This window comes from Canis aureus, chromosome 19 (genome assembly GCF_053574225.1).
Source record: "Canis aureus isolate CA01 chromosome 19, VMU_Caureus_v.1.0, whole genome shotgun sequence".
NCBI lineage: Eukaryota > Metazoa > Chordata > Mammalia > Carnivora > Canidae > Canis > Canis aureus.
In genome coordinates, this window is record NC_135629.1 from 52,528,397 (window position 1) to 52,548,356 (window position 19,960).

The 19,960-nt window shown below is 39.3% G+C and overlaps 2 protein-coding genes, 1 long non-coding RNA gene and 1 pseudogene across 7 annotated transcripts in view; 1 reads left to right on the plus strand and 3 right to left on the minus strand.

Annotated features, from left to right (window-relative positions):
* LOC144290633 (uncharacterized) overlaps positions 1-17,706 on the plus strand; it is a 37,623-nt gene extending 19,917 nt beyond the window's left edge. Inside the window, exon 3 of the long non-coding RNA XR_013358223.1 lies at positions 17,461-17,706. This is a non-coding gene — a long non-coding RNA (uncharacterized LOC144290633). The remainder of the gene's footprint in view (positions 1-17,460) is intronic.
* Positions 1-18,137, minus strand: part of LOC144290625 (zinc finger protein 177-like) — a 30,632-nt gene extending 12,495 nt beyond the window's left edge. For 2 of the 5 annotated variants that reach the window (XM_077860039.1, XM_077860035.1), the window contains exon 1: positions 16,824-16,908. The gene's annotated coding sequence lies outside the window, so the exon portion shown is untranslated. Of the gene's footprint in view, positions 1-3,822; positions 3,938-3,982; positions 4,068-16,823; positions 16,909-18,010 lie in introns of those variants that run through there. The other 3 variants (XM_077860036.1, XM_077860038.1, XM_077860037.1) reach the window with 3 other exon arrangements.
* LOC144290628 (uncharacterized) lies at positions 11,716-15,924 on the minus strand (annotated as a pseudogene).
* Positions 15,778-19,672, minus strand: LOC144290631 (zinc finger protein 559-like). The gene is given in 6 exon segments (XM_077860051.1): positions 15,778-16,277; positions 16,279-16,302; positions 16,824-16,906; positions 18,011-18,137; positions 18,985-19,073; positions 19,535-19,672. Coding segments are annotated over 6 exon segments (438 nt in total). The 5' UTR covers positions 19,563-19,672; the 3' UTR covers positions 15,778-16,190.
* Positions 19,673-19,960: the final 288 nt, after the last annotated feature.

Here is a 19,960-nt window from a genome sequence, read left to right on the forward strand (position 1 = left end):
GATTTGAATAGTAAAATGAACAAGCTTCACCTAAAACACAAACACTACACTCAATAAATGGAGAATACACATTTTTTCAAACACATGTGGAGTGTTTTTTGTTTTAGATTTTATTTTTTTATTCATGAGAGACACAGAGAGGCAGAGACACAGGCAGAGGGAGAAGCAGGCTCCAGGCTGGGAGCCCGATGTGGGACTCAATCCCGGGACCCCGGGATCACACCCTGAGCCAAAAGCAGATGCTCAACTGCTGAGCCACCCAGGCATCCCCACATGTGGAGTGTTTACAAAAACTAGCTCTTTTCCTATAACATGCAGCTAGTCTTAAAGCTTTCAACTTTAGCATATGTGCTGCCAAAGCGAGCAATGGTTTTAAAGCTTTCAATGGATTTATATACAGCTATGTTCCTTGACAAAGTAAAATTCAGCCAAAAAAAGAAAACTATTATGTTGAGCCATATGACACTGCCATTTCAACAGGTAAAAAAGCGGTGCAAAGTTAGCAGGTTCATATGGTTCGATCTAATATTAAAAGCCATACATGTGGAGTTTAGAGAACATCTTTATGAATAACTCATGAATAAAATATATAATTATTCCAATTAAATCGGAAATTAGAAAATACACAATACTATGATTATCAATCAATTCTAAGTAGCAAAACTTGTAAGCTGCAGCTAAAGTGGAACTTAGGGAAAAAAGTAACCTTCATATGCTTACATTAGAAAAAAATGAAGTTAAAAATTAATCTAAGTTTCCAGTTTAAGAATTTAGAGGAGGGATCCCTGGGTGGCGCAGTGGTTTGGCGCCTGCCTTTGGCCCAGGGCGCGATCCTGGAGACCCGGGATCGAATCCCACGTCGGGCTCTCGGTGCATGGAGCCTGCTTCTCCCTCTGCCTATGTCTCTGCCTCTCTCTCTCTGTGACTATCATAAATAAATAAAAATTAAAAAAAAAAAGAATTTAGAGGAAAAAAAATCCCAAACTAAAAGAAAAAAAGTTGAAGGAAGAAAAGATAGAAAAAAAATGAACTAGAAAACAAAAAGTAGAGGGCCTGAGTAGCACAGTAGGTTAAGCAGACAATAACCCTTAGTTTCAGCTCAGGTTGGGATATTGGGGTCCTGGAATTGAGCCCTGGGTCAGGCTCCACACTGAGCACAGAGTCTGCTTGAGATTCTCTCTCTCCCCTCTCCCCTCCCACTTGTGCACTGTCTCTAAAATAAATAATTAAATCTTAAAAACCAAAAAGTAGAAGTTAATCAAGCAAAAAAAAATTTTTGGTCCTCTGAAATTAATAAAATAGGAAAATATTATTTGAAAAAAAGAAGAGAGAAAGGAAGGCTCAAAGAAAATTAAGAACCCCCCCTACACACAATTATAGATGCTACAGAGATTAAACACAAAAGATATGATTAACTTTATGCCAACCAAGCTCAAAACTCACAGGAAACAGATCAATTTCTTGAAAAATAAAACTCAGAAAAAAATGCCTCTACAGAAATAAACTGAGTAATGCTAAGATTACAAAAAATGAACTTGGTGGTGATGGATGCACAACATTGTGAATGTGATTAATGACACAAAATTGTATATTTAAAATGCTTATAATGGCAAATTTTATGTTTTTAAATATATGTATATAACACACGTACATGTGTTACACGTTATACGCACATATGCATAACATATACACATTTACGTGTATACAACACACACGCACATATAATGTGTTGTTATGTAAATGTATGACATATACACACGTGTAGGACATATATACACATACGTGTGTACACAGCATATATAAAATATATATGTATTTTCCCCCCTAAGTAGGCTCCCCTCAGAGCATGGAGCCTGAGATCAAGACCTGAACCAACATCGAGAGTCAGACACCCAAACAACTGAGCCACCAGGTGCCCCTTATGTTATGTATATTTCATCACAATAAAAAAAAGCTGAAAAAACCCCGAAATAATCTGGGCTGTTGCTGACCTTCTCAGAGAGATTTCAGGCATCCCCAGCCCCAATAACTTACTGCCTGGATAGATATCTTAAACAAAATAAAATATAAAACAAAAGAAAAAAAAAAAGAGCTAGGCACTTAAATTTCCTCACTAGGGATCCCTGGGTGGCTCAGCAGTTTAGCGTGATCCTGGAGACCCAGGATCGAGTCCCACGTTGGGCACCCTGCACGGAGCCTGCTTCTCCCTCTGTGTCTCTGCCTCCCTCTCTCTGTGTCTCTCATGAATAAATAAAATCTATAAATAAATAAATAAGCAAACAAACAAACAAATAAATAAATAAATAAATTTTCTCACAAAGAAAATACCAGGCTTGGGTTGTTGGTTCTGCCATTCAGAGGAGAAAACTCCAACCTGACTCAAAAATTTCCAGTGATCAGACACACTTATGAAGACTGGCTATGTCACATGTTTGTATATCACTATATTAGTAGAGATAATAACTTTCTGAATCTGTAAAGTTATATACTTTATATAGAGTTATATACTTGGAAGGTTTTATTTATAAATTTAGCCATTATGTGAAACTCCACAATTGTGCAAGATCCACAATGTCAGGCTTGCATTTTGATTATTCTATTACAACACCTTATACAATTACCACATAGGAGAAAGGAGGAGGCAGACACCTCTTTTTATAAATTTTACATAATAGCTTGACTTATCAAAGGAATTACTTTGACTAAGAGTATAAAGGGAAAAAGAATGTTCTTTTTGTCTGGTATAATATTAACATCAAACATTACACAGCCATGATAAAAAAAAAAAACTTATAAGCAAATCTCATTTATAAACACAGATGAGGGCAGCCGGGGTGGCTCAGCGGTTTAGCGCTGCCTTCAGCCCAGAGTGTGACCCTGGAGTCCCAGGATCGAGTCCCATGTCGCGCTCCCTGCATGGAGCCTGCTTCTCCCTCTGCCTGTGTCTATGCCTCTCTATCTCTCTGTGTCTCTCATGAATAAATAAAATCTTTAAAAGACAAAAACAAAAACACAGATGCATGGGGCTCCTGGGCGGCTCAGTCAGTTAAGCCTGTGCTTAGGCCCCTGTCAGGACCCCAGCATCCTGGGATGGAGCCCCACTACTTAGCAGGTAGTCTGCTTCTCTCTCCCCTTGGTCTTGCGCTCTCTCTCTCTCTCCCTCTCACATAAAATCTTAAAAAAACTAAACACAGATACAAATAACCTAAAGTTCAAACCAAACATATTAATAAATGATGATAATACATCGGAACCAAGTTGTGCTTATCCCAGAGGTGCTTACTAGAAAATCTAATTCGTTTTATTCATAGATCAAAGGAGGAAATAGTGTGATCATCACAATGACACAATAAAAGTATCTTGTAATAGTATTTCATAAAACTTAAAAATAATCCTAACCAACTCTATAAAAAACACAATTCAAGGGGCGCTTGGGTGGCTCAGTTTAGATCATAAGGTCACGGAAACACTCTCAAGCTCCACAGCCGAACAAGCCCCATGGACTGGGGAGGTTGGCAACACCCAGAAATACTATACGTGACACCCAACAAGTTTATCTCTGAAACTCGGCCCTGGTGCAGAAACGGGGAGAAATCGGGCCACGGTGGGGACCAGCTCCATCGTCCACAGGGCGCGAGGACGGTTACACGTAACTCAGGCCGGGGGGGGGGGGGGGGGGGGAGCAAGATCTTTGTGAACTCGTATCTCAAAATAATGCCGTTAACGCAGGAAATGAGACACAGAAAATGGCATTTCCTTGTGGGAAAATAACTAAGTAAGAATATTTGGGGGAGAATTTCAGGGACGGGCTGAAGGCCTCACCTCCGCGCCCGACCGCACCTCCGCGCCCGCCTCCTCTCGGGGCCGAAGTCACGAGTGACCGCGGAGGGAAGGCGGTCGGGGCTCCGGAAGCAACGGCAGGGACGGCCGGGCCCGGAGGCAGTGCCGTGGCCCTGGAGCAGCTAGCGCGGGAAACCCTAACCTTGATCTCTCCCTAATCCCACACAGCCCTCTGCAACCGCGGGCCCAACCCGGGTCAGCGCGGGGCGAGGCGGCCGGCCAGTGGGAGAAGGCGCAGGCCTCAGCTTCCGCAGGACCCGGAAGGGAGAACCCGCCCGGCGCACTTCCGCTTCCGGCCTCCGGCCGCGTGAGGCCTCGAGCGGATCTGCCCCGGGCCCTGAGGTGCGGGTAGGTGCTGCGCGGCGTGGCCGAGGAGGGGCTGCTGGTAAAAGTCAAGGCTTTCTATTCCCTCAAAGAGGAAGCGAGGGCTCCTGGCTGGCTCAGTCCGTAGGGAATGACACTTGACCTCAGGTGGTGAATTCAAGCCCGGACTTAAGGTGTAGACAAAACCGGGGAAACCTGAAGAGTGGAGCAACTTGCTCCTGACCGCAGAGCTCTTTGACGCTATACGATCTCCCCAAGGGGAAAAGGCAGTTCTCCAAGACTTCGAAAAAGGGGCTTAAACCTCACCTCTAAGCCACTATGGATTCACTTGTGAGGTCACTGCCCCTCCTATCTTCCTAAGTCCCCACCGAGGTTGTACTTGATTTAAAGAATTATATTCTGGTACTTAAAAACAAAAAGCAAAAACGAAAAATCAAAACGTTGGGTGTCAGAGGTTTAAGACTACCCACCAAGAAATGGTACTTTATAAGGACCCTGAAGACTGACTAAGATCTGCCTAAATGGAGTCCATGAGTGCACTTTTAAGTGAAAATCCCAATCTGGTAGAGAAAAGGGTGGATTTTAGGTACTCTGGGGGTGTTGTTACTACATTTAGACACTCCAAATTCAGCATTTAAAAAATCTCCAGAACCTCCTCTCTGACTCTTCCTGATACCTCGATGAATAAAACATCTGCCTAGACACAGATTTAAGAATTAAGAGAACCATATTATTATTTAATGGAGCTACTCAGAAATGGGAGATCTGTGGTTAAAAGAAATCTCAATCCCTTCCTGGTGGGCTGTGCTGCTCAGGCAGACCGACTCCATAAAATACCTGCCAGTAAACAGAAGGCCCTAGAACCATGTGTTTAAACTGAAAAATTTTCCAGCACCTGGCTGGCTCGGGTGGAGCATGCAGCTCTTAATCTCGGAGTTTTAATTTCCAGCCCATGTTGGGTGTAGGGATTACTTAAATTTAAAATGTGGAGGCCAAGAAAATTAAGGCCATTCCACCTCAAGTTTAGCATTAGCACAAGTACAGCGTAGGCCCCTGTGAGTAAGACAGGGAATCCCATATCAGAAAGACAACAGAGCTCAGAATGCCCTGGGCAGAGAATCCCTTATCAGATCTTAAGAAACTCCTCCACCCTGTCCCCCATATTGGAATGGAAAAAATTCCTCCACCCCTTCTGAAAATCCCCTAGACCAGTCCATAATAAACCCAGCTGTAACCCACTTCGGGGTCCAAGCCCCTCTGCTGTGTGAAGTATACTTGGACTCAAGCTCGAGCTTGTAAATAAACCCTCATGTACTTGCATCGATGTCGGCTCCATGGTGGTTTCTCGGATTCACAATCTTGGGCACAACAAAAAAATTTTTTAATGTAAATTCTTCAATTTACATTTCCCCAAAAAAAGATTTCAAGGAGGCTCGCGTCTGTTTTTACCACATAATGAGCACAGCCTTACAAGGTACTGCTAGGTGAACTGTAAGGGTGTTTACACACTTTTATTGACCAAGGACTCTTTGCTTTACTTGGGGCACAAAGCAGGACACTCTGAGACAGAAGTAAAACACCCACTACCCGTCCTGAGCTCCACTGTACACACACAGCCTTGGCCAATAACTGCCCTGGCCATCTTTGTTTTTGCACTGTGCAAACCCAGAGCTTCCTGTTCCTAGAGAAAATGACACAGCTGCACATGCAGATGCACAGGTTAGGCTGCTTATTCTTAGGAACACACCCTAGAAGAGTTCACTAATGATATTTGATTCCATCGTTTAACAGTTTTTTGGGGGAAATGGAGGAAAAGAGAAATTCCAAAGTCAAATGGTCCAGAAATTCACAGTGGAATGTCTCTTCACAACTAGCTCTGCTCCCTGCTACTACAGTGAACAACCCTGGGCCCTCGCCTCAAAGCACTTCTACTCAAAGGACTAACGAGGGCAGATCCTAATCCTACCTCTCAGGGTTGCAAACATTTGGGGCAGAGGAGTGGTATGGAGTGGGGGAGGGAACCCACAGAGATGGCTTCAAGGTGGCGAGCAGAACCTGGGGACGTGAATGGGTTTGGCATAAAAACTACTGCACCAGATGTGAATTTTCCATTTGTATGAATCTCATTTGAAAACTAATGACACAGATTCTCTTAACCGGGCCCCTATGGGCTTGGACAGTCCAGTCAGATTTGGGGTAGGCAGCGTAGAAATGCTGGAGATTTCCTCAAAAGCATTTGTAAAAAGCCATGTTAGGATAACTGCATTTATACCAACCCACCATAGGCTCATACAATCCAAGAACACTTTGTGATGCTTTTGCCTAAAATCCTTACTCTTAATGCAAAAAGGACCTCAAGTTGAAAACAGGCTTTTGGAGCACCTGGGTGGCTCAGGTCATGATCCCAGGATCCTGGGATCAAGCCCTGAACCCAGCTCCTTTCTCAGTGGGGACCCTGTTTCTTCCTCTCCTGCAGCAGCTCCCCCTGCTTGTGTTTGCATGCTCTGTGTCAAATAAATACAATTAAAACAAATTTTTTCTCTTTAAAAAGAAGAACACAGACTTTCAATCTCAATGGTTAGCTCTTCTTCCATTAGAAACGTGTGCATTTGTATTTCTAGTTTGTGTATTATTGATTGACCAAATTTTTAGATTTTAAAAATGACTACTTGAGATTTTTTTTTTTTCTTTTGAAAAAACAAAAGTCCCTCTGGCCATTTATACCAAGATCAAAACCTGGCAAAATTGTACCACATACAGGTTAAGAGCTGAGACACTTTTCAATACAAATTTCCAGAAGCTAAATCTGGGGGATTCCAGGGTTCCAAAATTAAAAACTCTAGCTTCATTAAATGGTCACGTATACTTTTAAAAAATTACCTGCCTTTGTCAAATGCTAAGTTTTTTTTTTACAATAGGCAAATGAAGATTTAGTTTCTCTTATTTTGATGACAGTAACAAACTTTTCATTTTCTTGAGATTCCTGAAAACCAAAACATGTAACTGTGATAACCTGAAATGAAATCATTTGTACTGTTACAGGTGCCAAAACAGTGGAGAAAAATAAACACCCCTTCTATTTGTGGTCTAAATTTGAAGATTATTAAAAAGCAAAATAAGCAAAAAGTACAGTCTTATTCTGATATGATTTTACTGTGATTTAATAGGTCTGTGGTGCCAGCCATAGGGGTTTTTCAGGTTCATTTTGGGATCTGCAGAGTAAGTGGCTTACTAATAAAATCATGTGCTTAATTACTGTCACGTTAATATCCTGAAATACTTGGGGATCCCTGGATGGCTCAGCAGTTTAGCGCCTGCCTTTGGCTCCGGGCATGATCCTGGAGTCCCGGGATCGAGTCCCGCATCAGGCTCCCTGCATGGAGCCTGCTTCTCCCTCTACCTGTGTCTCTGCCTCTCTATGTCTCTCATGAATTTAAAAAAAAAGGGGGGGGTGGGGAGGATAGTTTAAAGTGAAATGCTGAGCTAGAATCCACCAGAAATGATTGTGAATATTTCATGTCACATAAATCACATAAGCAGAATAGGAACAGTGGCTCCCTCAGAGAGTTGTAATGAAAACCAAGTGATTCAATCCATGGAAAGCTCAGGGCATTTCATGGCATAAAGTGCAAAGTAACTGGGAGCTCTCACCAGCCCTTCTGAGTCATGACTGTTAGAAACTTTCCACTGACATTTGGTAAGAAATAACTTGCCTTATTAGATCTCATTTAGCAAATGGAAATGAAGCTTAGAAGAGGCTAAGGGAAGTACCCCAAACACATAGCTCAAAAGCAAAACAGCAGAGCCTAGACTTCAACGGTCTGGCTCCAGTCTGAGCCCTTAACATCCAGTATGTACTTGGGCAAAAAGCAAGCCACATTCTGAAGCACACTGGGTCCCTGGGATTTTCCCAGTTAACTGTCTAGACCACTGAAGAGACTAATCATAAGAAGAAAAAGAGAGTAAGTCTGTTATGGTCATTACTGCTGTGTAACAAACCACTCAAATATAGTGATACATAATAGCAATTCTCAAAATGTGGTTGCCAGACTGCTGAAGGACCCCAAGACACTTTGAAGCAGTCTGTGAGGTCAAAACTATTGTTAGAATAGTTCTGTTATTTACCATTTTATCATGCTAACATTTATACTAATTATAAAAGCAATGGTTGGTATAAGTGCTGACACCTTAGCAGAAATCAAGGTAGTGGCACCACATGCCACAATCATTGTATTCTTCACTGCCACAGACTCATGATAAAAAAAAAAAAAAAATTCCAGTTTTCCTTAAAAATGTCCTTGAGGCAACAGAAAAATCTAGAAAACGTATATAACTGCAACCATGATGCTGGAAGTTTCTCAACATTTACAAACCTTTCTGCTATGATCAATAGTTGCATTAGTCCATGATGATGTTAGATGCTGGATAATAAAATAGGTCAACATTTGAAAAATATGCATACCATAGTGAACTATTCCCTATCCAAGTAACACATGATGACACAAAATCACATCTGAGGGGACATCTGGGTGGCTCAGTGGTTGAGTGTTTGCCTTTGGCTCAGGGTGTGATCCCAGGATCACAGGATCCTGATCACAGGATCCTTGAGTCCCAGGATCAAGTCCCACATCGGGCTCCCTGCATGGAGTCTGCTTCTCCCTCTGCCTGTGTCTCTGCCTCTCTCTGTCTCTCATGAATAAATAAATAAAATCTTTAAAAAAAATCACATATGGGAAAAATATACAAAATGTAAGAAAAATCAATAGACTTCAATGTAAAAGAACAGCAAGGGTTTCCTGATAGAACTTCATACGCCATGGTGCAGCTAAATCCTTAAGAAACTACCGTTAGTTGAGTTTTGGCAAAGTATCAAAGAGCCAAAATTCTATGAAAATACTTCTCTTTTCCAACTATGTGTCTCAATAAAGCCAAATTTTCTATATATGCTTTATCTAAAACTTATGGCAAAAAATTGAATGCAGAAGCAGGTATAAGATTCTAGCTGTCATTAATTACACTAGACAAAATGATTTATAAAATCTTTTTTGTAAAGCTTGTCACTCATTTGGTTAAGGGGAAAAAATACTTAATGACATTCATTAAAGACAGTGAGGCAGACTTTTTTTAGCCATTAAGATAGGTACAGGGACCACTGCAACAAGACTTTACAGTGGGAAAGAGAATGGGCACAAGTTCTAATACAGCATGTAAGTGGGAACTTAGAGCAAAGGAGCAGGATAGGAATCAGTGGATAGAAAATTACTAAGAGGAAACAAGGATTAGGGGGTTTCTGAATGAAGTGACCTAACAGAATCTTTGCTGAAGATGGGCCAGGGTGATCAGAAATCACTTCAAAGATGGTAGAGGATAAGGAACCCAGTCAGACACACAGAAGGATCACTAATGGAGGATGCGGAACTCTTGCTAAACTGACTTAGCAGGGTTCTTCCTAAAATAAGTATTTTAAGGAAATGCACAGACGAATCCAGAAAAAGGTCTAGCAGACTTAACTAAAGTTTGGTCAAGAGGAGATTCTCACTTCTCACATTTTTTGTTTTCATTTTAGGAAAGTTATTTTTCACAAATATGTACATTATGAAATGAATCATAAATATGTGAAACATCTGTCTTAACTTCTAATGTCAAATATTCATAGATACCATGCCCATAAAATGAAGCATTTTGGGTACTCGATTTTGAAGAGTATAAAGGAGTCCAGAGGTCAAAAAGTTTGAAAACTGCTGGTATGGACCCACCACCATTTTGTTACTTTCACAGACCACGAGTCAAGAATTTGGACAAGACACAAAGGGAATGGATGGCTTGTCTTTGCCCTACAAAGACCAGGGGCCTTATTTGGGAAGACTCACACAGCTCAAGGTGACTCAAAAGACATGAGACTGGAGTCATCATCTGGAGACTCACACATGCATCTGGTTGCCTTCCTTGAAATAGTTAGAAGGCTGAGAACATGGTTATGGCTAACCTCCATGTAGCCCCACCATGTCACAGCAGAACTGTTTGCATACCAACAGGAAATATACCAACAGAAAAGATGCCAAGATAACCAGGAGGGAAACGGTCTCTTATGGCCTAGACTGGGAAATCATATGGCACCATTTATTTATATTGTACTCCTCTAGGAAAAGGTTGAAAGTATGCCCAGATTCAAGGGGAGGTCAAAGAATTTGGGGGCCACGTTTGAAAATCATCACAGTCTGTCACAAATTACTTATATACTTTCCACATACACAAATAGTCACTGCCTATAAAAACATGCCTGAACCTTGTGCCCACAGTATCGGACTCAAGTTCTATGTCCAGAATCTTGACAACTAAATCAGGTCCAATCTGGAAAAGACTGCTTGGGTTTGCTTTGAGTGTTACTCTTGAAGATTTGTGAAGAGACAAGTTATTTACTCCTCACACACTCAGTATATAGTTGTGAGAGGAGGAAAGGATAATCAGAATAGACATTTGTTTTAAGAAAGGGATTGGGAGCGTCTGACTGGCTCAGCCAGAAGACCATGTGACTATTGACCTCAGGGTTGTGAGTTCAAAACCCACACTGGGTGCAGAGATTACTAAAAAAATTAAATAACCTTTAAAAAAATAAAATGCTGGCTGCTTATCATTCATAAAGGAAGGAAGGAGTAGGAGGAATGAGAGGCCTACTGTAGCCAATGATCCATAGCAATTCTGAAAGACTGGAACATCTTGTCTATTTCTTGCTTAAAGATCAGTAATGTATCATAGGAATGATTCTCTGTGAGGTTCAGCTACCTGAATCACACCTGCTTTCCCATAGGACCATATTTTTAATGGAGTACTTTTAAAGGCAAATTTCATCTTGTTTCCTGCCCACAGTTTGGGGATGCAAAGGTCTCTATTAGTTTTAAAACTTTTTTAAACAACAGTTTTAGGTTCAAAATGAAACTGAACAAGGTAGAGTTCCCATATACTCCTGCCTCTACATATGAATGACTTCCACCACTACTAACATCTCACACCAGGGTGGTAAATTTGTTACAACTGATAAACCAACACTGACACATTAACATCACCCATAGCCCTTAGGGTTCACTTTCTCTGTTGTGCACTCTAAAGTCTGGACAAATACAGCATGGCATTTTCACCACTTTAGCGTCATACAAGGTACTTCACTGCCTTCAAAATGCTTGTGCTTTGCCTATTCATATCTCCATCCACTCCTCCCTGCAACAACCACTGATCTCCACAGTCTTGCCTTTCCAGGATGTCATAGAGTTAGAATCATACAATAATGTAACCCTTCCAGGTTGGCTTCTTTCATTTAGTAATAGGCATTTAAGGTGCTTCCAGGTCTTTTCAAGGCCTGATAGCTCATTCCTTTTAAGTGCTGGATATTCCATTGTCTGGATGCACCAGTTTATTCAGTTACCTGCTGAAGACATTCATTCACCTACTGAAGTTTTGGCAATTAGGAAAACAAACAAACAAACAAACAAAAAACCTGCTACAAACATTCATGTGGAAACAACAACAAAAAACCAAAAAAACAAAACCCTGCAATACCATGTGCTGGTTTTTTAATGAACATAAGTTTTCAACTTCTTTGGGTAAATACCAAGGACCCTGTCTACTGGATAATTTTATAGGAGTATGTTTAATTTTATAAGAAACGACCAAACTTAAAAAAAAAAAAAAAAGAAACGACCAAACTATTCCAAAGCACTTGTACAATTTTGTATTCCCACCAGCAAAGAAGCATTTGGTGCTATTAGTGTTCCAGATTTCGACCATTCCCATAGATGTGTGGGGATATCCCATTTTAATTTGTATTTTTCTGATGACATGATATGGAACATTTTTTCACAAATGCTTACTTGCCATTTGTATATCTGTGGAAAAGTGTGTTAAGGTTTTTGGCCCATTTTTGAAAGGCAATTGTTAATGTTGAGTTTTAAGAGTTCCTTATGTATTTTGAGTAACAGTCCTTTATCCAAATGTGTCTTTTGCAAGTATTTTCTCCAAATCCATGCTTATCTTGTCACACTCCTGACGTCTTTAACAGAACGTAAGTTTTTAATTTTAATAAAGTCCAGTTTACCAATTATTTCTTTTATAGATCGAGTTTTCAGTCTTATACTTAAAAAGGATGGGCAGCCCGGATAGCTCAGTGGTTTAGTGCCACCTTCGGCCCAGGGCGTGATCCTGGAGACAGGGGATCAAGTCCCATGTCGGGCTCCCTGCATGGAGCCTGCTTCTCCCTCTGCCTATGTCTCTCTCTGTTGTCTCTCATGAATAAATAAATAAAATCTTAAAAAAAAAAAAAAAAAGGTATTGCTATACCCAACGACATTTAGGTTTTCTCCTATATTATCTTCTAGGGGTTTATAGTTGCATATTTTCCACTTAGGTTTACAATGCATTTTGAGTTAATTTTTATGAAGAGTGTTCAAGATCTAGAGTCATTCTTTTGCATGTGGATGACTAGTTGTTCCAGCATCATCTGTTGGAAAGAATTATCTTTATTCCATTCCATTGCTTTTGCTCTTCTGTCAAAAGATCAGCTGACTACTTATGTGGACCTATTTCTCAGCTGTGTTCGGTTCCATCAATCTGTCTATTCTCTTACCAAATACCAGGCTGGCTTACTGTAGCTTTATATTAAATCTTGAAGCCAGGTAGTTTCAGTCCTCCAACTTTGTTCTACTCCTTCAATACTGTGTTGTCAATTTGGGTCTTTTGCATCTCCATATAAACATCAGAATCAGTTTGTCAATACCCACAAAATAAGTAGCTACAATTTTGATTTGATTGAATCTATTGGTCAGGCTGGGAAGAACTAACATCTTGACAATATAAAGTCTATCCATGAACGTTAAATACCTATTTATTTAGTTCTTCTTTGGTTTTGTTTATCAGTTTTGTATATTGTGTTTGAAATATCAAATTCTATTTATTCATTGCTAGTGTACAGGAAAACAATTGATAGTTTCTTTTTTTTTTTTTTTTAAAGATTTATTTATTCATGATAGTCACACAAAGAGAGACAGAGAGGCAGAGACACAGGCAGAGGGAGAAGCAGGCTCCACGCAGGGAGGCCGACGTGGGATTCGATCCTGGGTCTCCAGGATTGTGCCCGGGCCAAAGGCAGGTGCCAAACCGCTGCGCCACCCAGGGATCCCAATTGATAGTTTCATGGATGTATGTATGCATCAAAACTTAAGTCATACACTTAAAATACGTATAGTTTATTGCATAGCAATTATACCTCAATAAACCTGTTCATTAAGAAAACCAAACTCAATAATAAACCAGGGAATCCCTGGGTGACTCAGCAGTTTAGCGCCTGCCTTCAGCCTGGGGCATGGTCCTGGAGTCCCAGGATTGAGTCCCACATTGGGCTCCCTGCGTGAAGCCTGCTTCTCCCTCTGCCTGTGTCTCTGCCTCTCTCTGTGTGTCTCTCATGAATAAATGAATAAAATAATTATAATAACAATATAATTATAATAACATAATAATTATAATAATAATAACAAACCAAAGATTCTTAACAAGAAAAAAGATATTTGAACATACATTTCACCAGAGATAAATGGATGACAAATACGTGAAAAGATGTTCAACATTATTGGTCTTTAAATCTACAGGTCTACTTTGAGAAGAGACACATATGCAGAGAATCAACTCATTTAAATAAAAATGGTTTTCTTTTCTGGTATCAATTTTCTTGTATGTAGTAAGTAAAAATTTGTACTCTAAAACTTTACCAAATTTTTACACTTTTAGGTTTTATTTTAAAACCTTTTGTAACAAAACAAAACATCTTTTGTAACAAAGATTTTTCTCTCTTTCCTTTTTAGATTTTTCATTTAAAAAACCCTTTTGGGGTAGTGGAAAGGGAGGTGGGCAGGGGTTGGGGTGACTGGGTGATGGGCACTGATGGGGGCACTTGATAGGATGAGCACTGGGTGATATGCTTTATTGTTGGCAAATTGAACTCCAACAAAAAATTAATAAAAAAATAAAATAAAAACTCTTTTAGGATTTCAATTTTTGTAAAAAATATACGTAAGATATTTACTGAAAGAAGTTTTTACGTTCACAGACTAAGTGACTTATTCTGTGTTAATATAAAGTCTTCCACATTCCCTACATTTATAATTTACAGTTCCTCCCCAGTGTGAATTATGTTTCCTAATAACAAAGAACAATTAAAGGTCTTCCTATATCCCTTTCTCTTATGGGATCTTTCCTAATGTGTGCTTTATTTTTCCAAAAGTGGAGGATAAATTTTTTTTTTAAATCCTACACTTTTTACATTTGCAAGATTTTTCATATCTATGAAATCACAGCTGAATAGTAAAGTATAAGGCAGAGCTAAAGGATTTCTATATTCCTTATTAATAAGGTTACCTTCACTGTGAATTAGTATGTTTTATAAGATAAAGTATTAAAGGCTTTCCCATATTCTTTGTAAGCATAAACTTTTCTCAAGTGTGCAATCTTATACATTCAGTAAGGAATGAAGAAGTACTAAAAGGTTTTCCCACATCCCTCATCTCTATGTGGCTTCTCTCTATTGAGTTTTTAAGATTTTATTTATTTGAGAGAGAGAGAGAGAGTGTGTGTGTGTGTGTGTGTGCACACAAGCACAGGGAGAAACAGGAGAGAGAAAAGCAGGCTCTCTCCTAAGCAGGGAGCCTGATGCAGGGATTGATCCCAGGACGCTGGGATCACGACTTGGGGGGATGGCAGATGTTTAACCCACTGAGCCACCCAGGCGGTCCCTCTCCCCCACTTCTCTTTTTTTATGTTTTTATTACATTTTTCTTTCCTGTGAACTGTGAATTCTTAAATGTTGAATAAGGTATGTGGACGGTAAAGGCGTTCCCACAGTCCTTACATTCAAAAGGTCATCTATCAGTGTGAGTTCTCATGTGTACTATAAGGCCTGATGAAACAGTGAAGGCTCTCCCACACTTTTTACATTGATATGACTTCTTTCCAGTAGGTGTTCTTTTATGTTGACTAAAGTGTGTGGAATATCTAAATGATTTCCTATATTCCTTACACTCAAAAGGTCTTTCTACACTCAGTTCTACTCAATATTGAGTAAGAAATGAGGATCAAATAAAGGCTTTCCCACACTGATTATAATTATAGGGTTTTACTCAAGGTGGGTTTGCATGTGACTTTTAAAGCAAGATGAGTTACTAGAGGATTTCCCATATTCCTTATATTGTTAAGGTTACTTGCCAGTGTGAGTTCTTATATGTATAGTAAGGTGTGAGGAACTATATAGTGAGGCGTTTCCACATTCCTTACATTTATAAGGCTTCTCTCCAGTGTGAGTTCTTCTGTGTTTTCTAAGACTTGAATAATCATAAATAAATAAATAAATAAATAAATAAATAAATAAATAAATAAATAAAAGACTTGAATAATCATTGAAGATTTTCTGACATTTACTGCACTCAGAGGGTTTTTCTCCAGTGTGAACTCACATGTGAATATTGAGTTTTGGGAAGCAAGTAAACTCTTTACTACGCTCCTTGCAAACAATGTTTCTCTATGAAATTGTATACATTTAGCAAGATTTGGGGAATAAGGAAAAGCTTTCTCAAATTTCTTACATTCCACAGGCATCAGTTCACTTTGAGTTCTTTTTTTTTTTCCACTTTGAGTTCTTAAATGTTGAATTAAGACATGAAGATCAAATAAAGGTATTCCCACATCTAAAGAATGTGTAGGATTTTTTCTGTTAACTTGCATACGTACAAAAAAGCCTGCAGAATGAGAAAAGGCTTTCCTACATTCCTCAAAGGCATACAGCCTCTATGAATTCTATGAATTCTTACATTACGGTGTGAGGATGAAGGAATGCTTTTCCCATAGTCAGTTTCTTCTAAGTTTTCTTGTGAACCAGATGTGGATTTTGGCTAAAGATGGTTTCACACTGATTACACTTATAAGGCTTCTATTATGGGTTTTGTTGTGTACATTAAGAGCAGAGTTGTGAAGGCTTTTACACCCTGCACTCACAAATTTTCTAATGTGAGTAATCTGTAAATCTTAAAGCAGGAATGTTCACTGAAGGCCTTTTCCCAATGGTTAAAATTAAACAATTTCCTCTCCAATATGGCTTCTTTCCTGTTGATGAAGAAATTAGTGATGACTTATAAAAGTTTTCCAGCTTTATTATATTCAGAGATCCTCCCCTCTATCTTGAATTGTTATACTATACATGAAACACACCAGTATGACTGAAGTTTTTTCTTCCATTTTCACTGCATGCAGTGCAGGGTTCCAGACCTGAGTGCTTTCAAACAGAATAAAATGACCATTCTGCTCAAAAGTTCTCTAGTAGTCTTTACTTTCGCCGGGATTCTTAGAGAGCTTAGCTGATAACTGACTGAGATGAAATTATCCAAAATTTTATCTGAATTATATATATGGAAATACTAAGTGAATACTGTGGAATATACCTTAGGGAGTATTTAAAGTGTTTGTCAAATTCATAATGCTCAGACTCTATGAGAAACAGTTTTGTTTGGGATCAATAACACTAGCCCCAAATGTCTGTTATGGTTATCATGCTGTTTTTCTATTTTATGGAATTTCCAATCTTCCATTGATGTGGAAGGCAAAGTATTACACACTGTGAATCTTACCATTTCTACCACACTGGGTGTTTTCCCCTGCAAAATATTCTGCTGAGGTGCTGACCATTTGGAATTAAGACAAATCTCCCAATCTGAAATAAGATTAAAAAAAACATTAAGGTCTTGGAAAAATAAATGATGGAAGGAAAGTGTTAAAAATAAAGACTGATGTGTACTTACTTTCAAAGTCTGACTTAAAACAGATTACAAAATAAAAAGAAATGAATATACAGAGACTGAGAAATCTGACTATATTAAGAAATTGGCAATGATAAAGTCCTGATCAAATTGGTAGGTGTTTTAAGAAATGACTCTATAAATATTGAGACTGATCGTGAACAAAAAGCAGCAGAACCAGGAAAGCAAGCTGAAAGGAAATGGATAAAGAGCTAAACGCAAAATTTAAAGAAGAAATAGATCTTACTGTCAGGCCAAAAGGAAATTTCAGAAAAGTAGGTAAGAAGTTAAAGAGAAGTCTGAAGTACCCAAGGAACCATAGAAACCAAAGGTACTAGCATTCTCAGGAAAAATTCACCTTCAAAAGCTTCTTATTTCACATTTCCAAATAGACTGCAACTCTTATGGATTCCTGCTGTGTGTTTTTGTTTGTCTTTTAATAACCTCTCCTCTCTCCCTTACTTTGCAGAACTCTTCCTACCATCCTCCACTCTCCTTTTTGTTCCACCTGAAAGATCAGACCTGGTCTGCACACCTGGTGCTTGGCTAGCAGAGAAAGAAGGTTGATACAAGAACACTAAAGGGATGACAAATAATTCCATAAATCAGGACCAAGATTCTGCCCTTCAGGAATACCAAATACTGTCAGTTATAACTTGAGAAACAATAAAATGTTTGTGACAACTTTATCAAACCAATAAACTTCCAAATGAAACTAAAATGCAAACATATACTCTCTCATTGTTCATCAAAAGGGATTCCCATCTTTCCCCCTGAAACCCAGGCTCAATTTCGTAATTTAAAACATTTTTGAAGTCCTAAGTCTTTCATTCCATAGAGAAAATAAAAACATCTTCATTTTCAAGAGGAAGCCACTTCAATGTAAGATCTACAAAAACAAAAACAATGTCTCTCTTATCTTTCACTGCTGCATTGCCATTAGTCAGAAGAGTCTAGAACACAGTCACTTAAAGATTTGTTGCAGAAAAAGCTAAATGAAGACATGGTACCGGCCTTACCTATTGAAGCTAGATTCTTGTAGTTCTCCAGCACCACATCTCTGTATGGCCTTCTCTGAATTTGATCCGGCAAAGTCCACTCTTCCTGGGTGAATTCCACAGCCACATCGTCAAAGGTCACTGGGTCCTAAATCACCACAGACATCCCAGCATCAGGCAGTCACCATCTAAATCCATGTTCAATGAAGAAAATGGGAGACCTAAAGCTTAGACAGCATTCCATGTTCTCCTATCATCTCTCCCAGGGCTTGGTAGTCCTCATGCCCATTCTCCTATCTGGACATATTCACTGGTGACATCATCCAGTCATATAGCTTTAAGAGTACCTCTTTCACCCAATTGAATGTATCTCATCACAACTATTATACCCTTTTCTAGTCTTATTCTCCTCTATTGACAGGGCTTACCATAGTCTGAACACATTATAGACACAATAAATGGTGGTGAATGATTACTCCAGTGATAGCACAAATTCTTAGAAACATATGTCCACTCTGTCACAGTGTATTATAGCACAATGAGAGCACACAATCAGCATAGATGTGAGCTGGACTGAATTAGTAAATACTGGGATAATAATATCATTTCCCTATGTCATTTGTCAACCTCATTAAAAAATCCTAAAACATAAGGAGATTTAACTGGCTACTCAAGTCCTTAAGCAGGCCTTATATATATCTAAAGGAATTCCATTCCACTAGAAGAAAACATATCTACTTAATAGGAAGAAATATGTGCTTTAAAAAAAAATATTTTATTTATTTGAGAGTGAACAAGTGAGAGAGCATAAGCTGGCTGGTTAGGGGTGGGGTAGAGGGAGACGCAGACTCTCTGCTGGACTGGGAGCTTGATGTGGGACTCAATCCCAGGACCCTGGAATCAGGAGCTGAGATGAAGGCAGAAACTTAACTGGCTGAGTTAGCCAGGCACTCCAGAAGCATGTACTTTTATAAAAGAATAAAGTTCCTACTTACCTGAGAATAATTTATAAGACACTTGGTCACTATCCTTTCCCCTTCTGACTTTTCCTCATGAAGACAGAAAAAATCTTGAGAAAGATGACCTTGGGGAGAAGAAAAAAAACCTGAGAACCCAGGTCGTGCAGTTTCCACTCAGGCTAGAAGCTACTCCACACTAATTCTGAATTGACACACATGCTGTTGCCATAAAATACCCAAGCAAACTGCCTTATTTGAAATCAGAAGAAGGGTTTAGAGCTTTGGGAGGAAAAGTTTAATAATCCCATTTTTCAGAAAAAGAAACTTGGTAGTCTAGGGAGGTAAAGTTGTTGTTTTCTTTGGCCAAAAATAATGAATCTCATCATGTGATCAAGCAGACCGTCTCCCACAAAAATGCCCATCCTCAATTCTCCTTCCCAAATTCCAGGATGTAGAAATCAGAATGTTCTTATCTCTTTAGGCCCCCTCCTAGACAGCATAGAAACTGTTTAGACCCTGACCACAAGACAGGCTGTTCACAGGCCAGGTAAAGCAATCTCTGACAGGAGCATCAACAAGGGCTTACCACAAGAGAAAAGATCAATGGCTGGCATCCCGTGGGTATGACAGCAGAATCTGCCTGAACTTTTCTTTTTTCCAAAGTCCTTCAAGACAGTGTCTGAACTTCGTGGATAGGTCAATCTCAATTCCTCTTAAGTAGCAGTGGAATCTTACCACATACTATCAGCCTTTAAGCAACAGGCATTACTCAGCTGTCATGAAGCATCATTCATTAGCTCTCTGTAGAAGATGAAGTTATATTAGTGAAAGCCATTAAAAATTGTAGAGTAGTATACCACATGAATATAAATAACAATCATCATTTACTGAATGCCTACTAGGTACCAGAAGCAATAGTAACTCATATGATTATCAACATAATTATTATTACTGTCATTCTTCAGTTAAGGCACTTTACACTAGACAAAAATAGTCACTGACCCAAGATCAT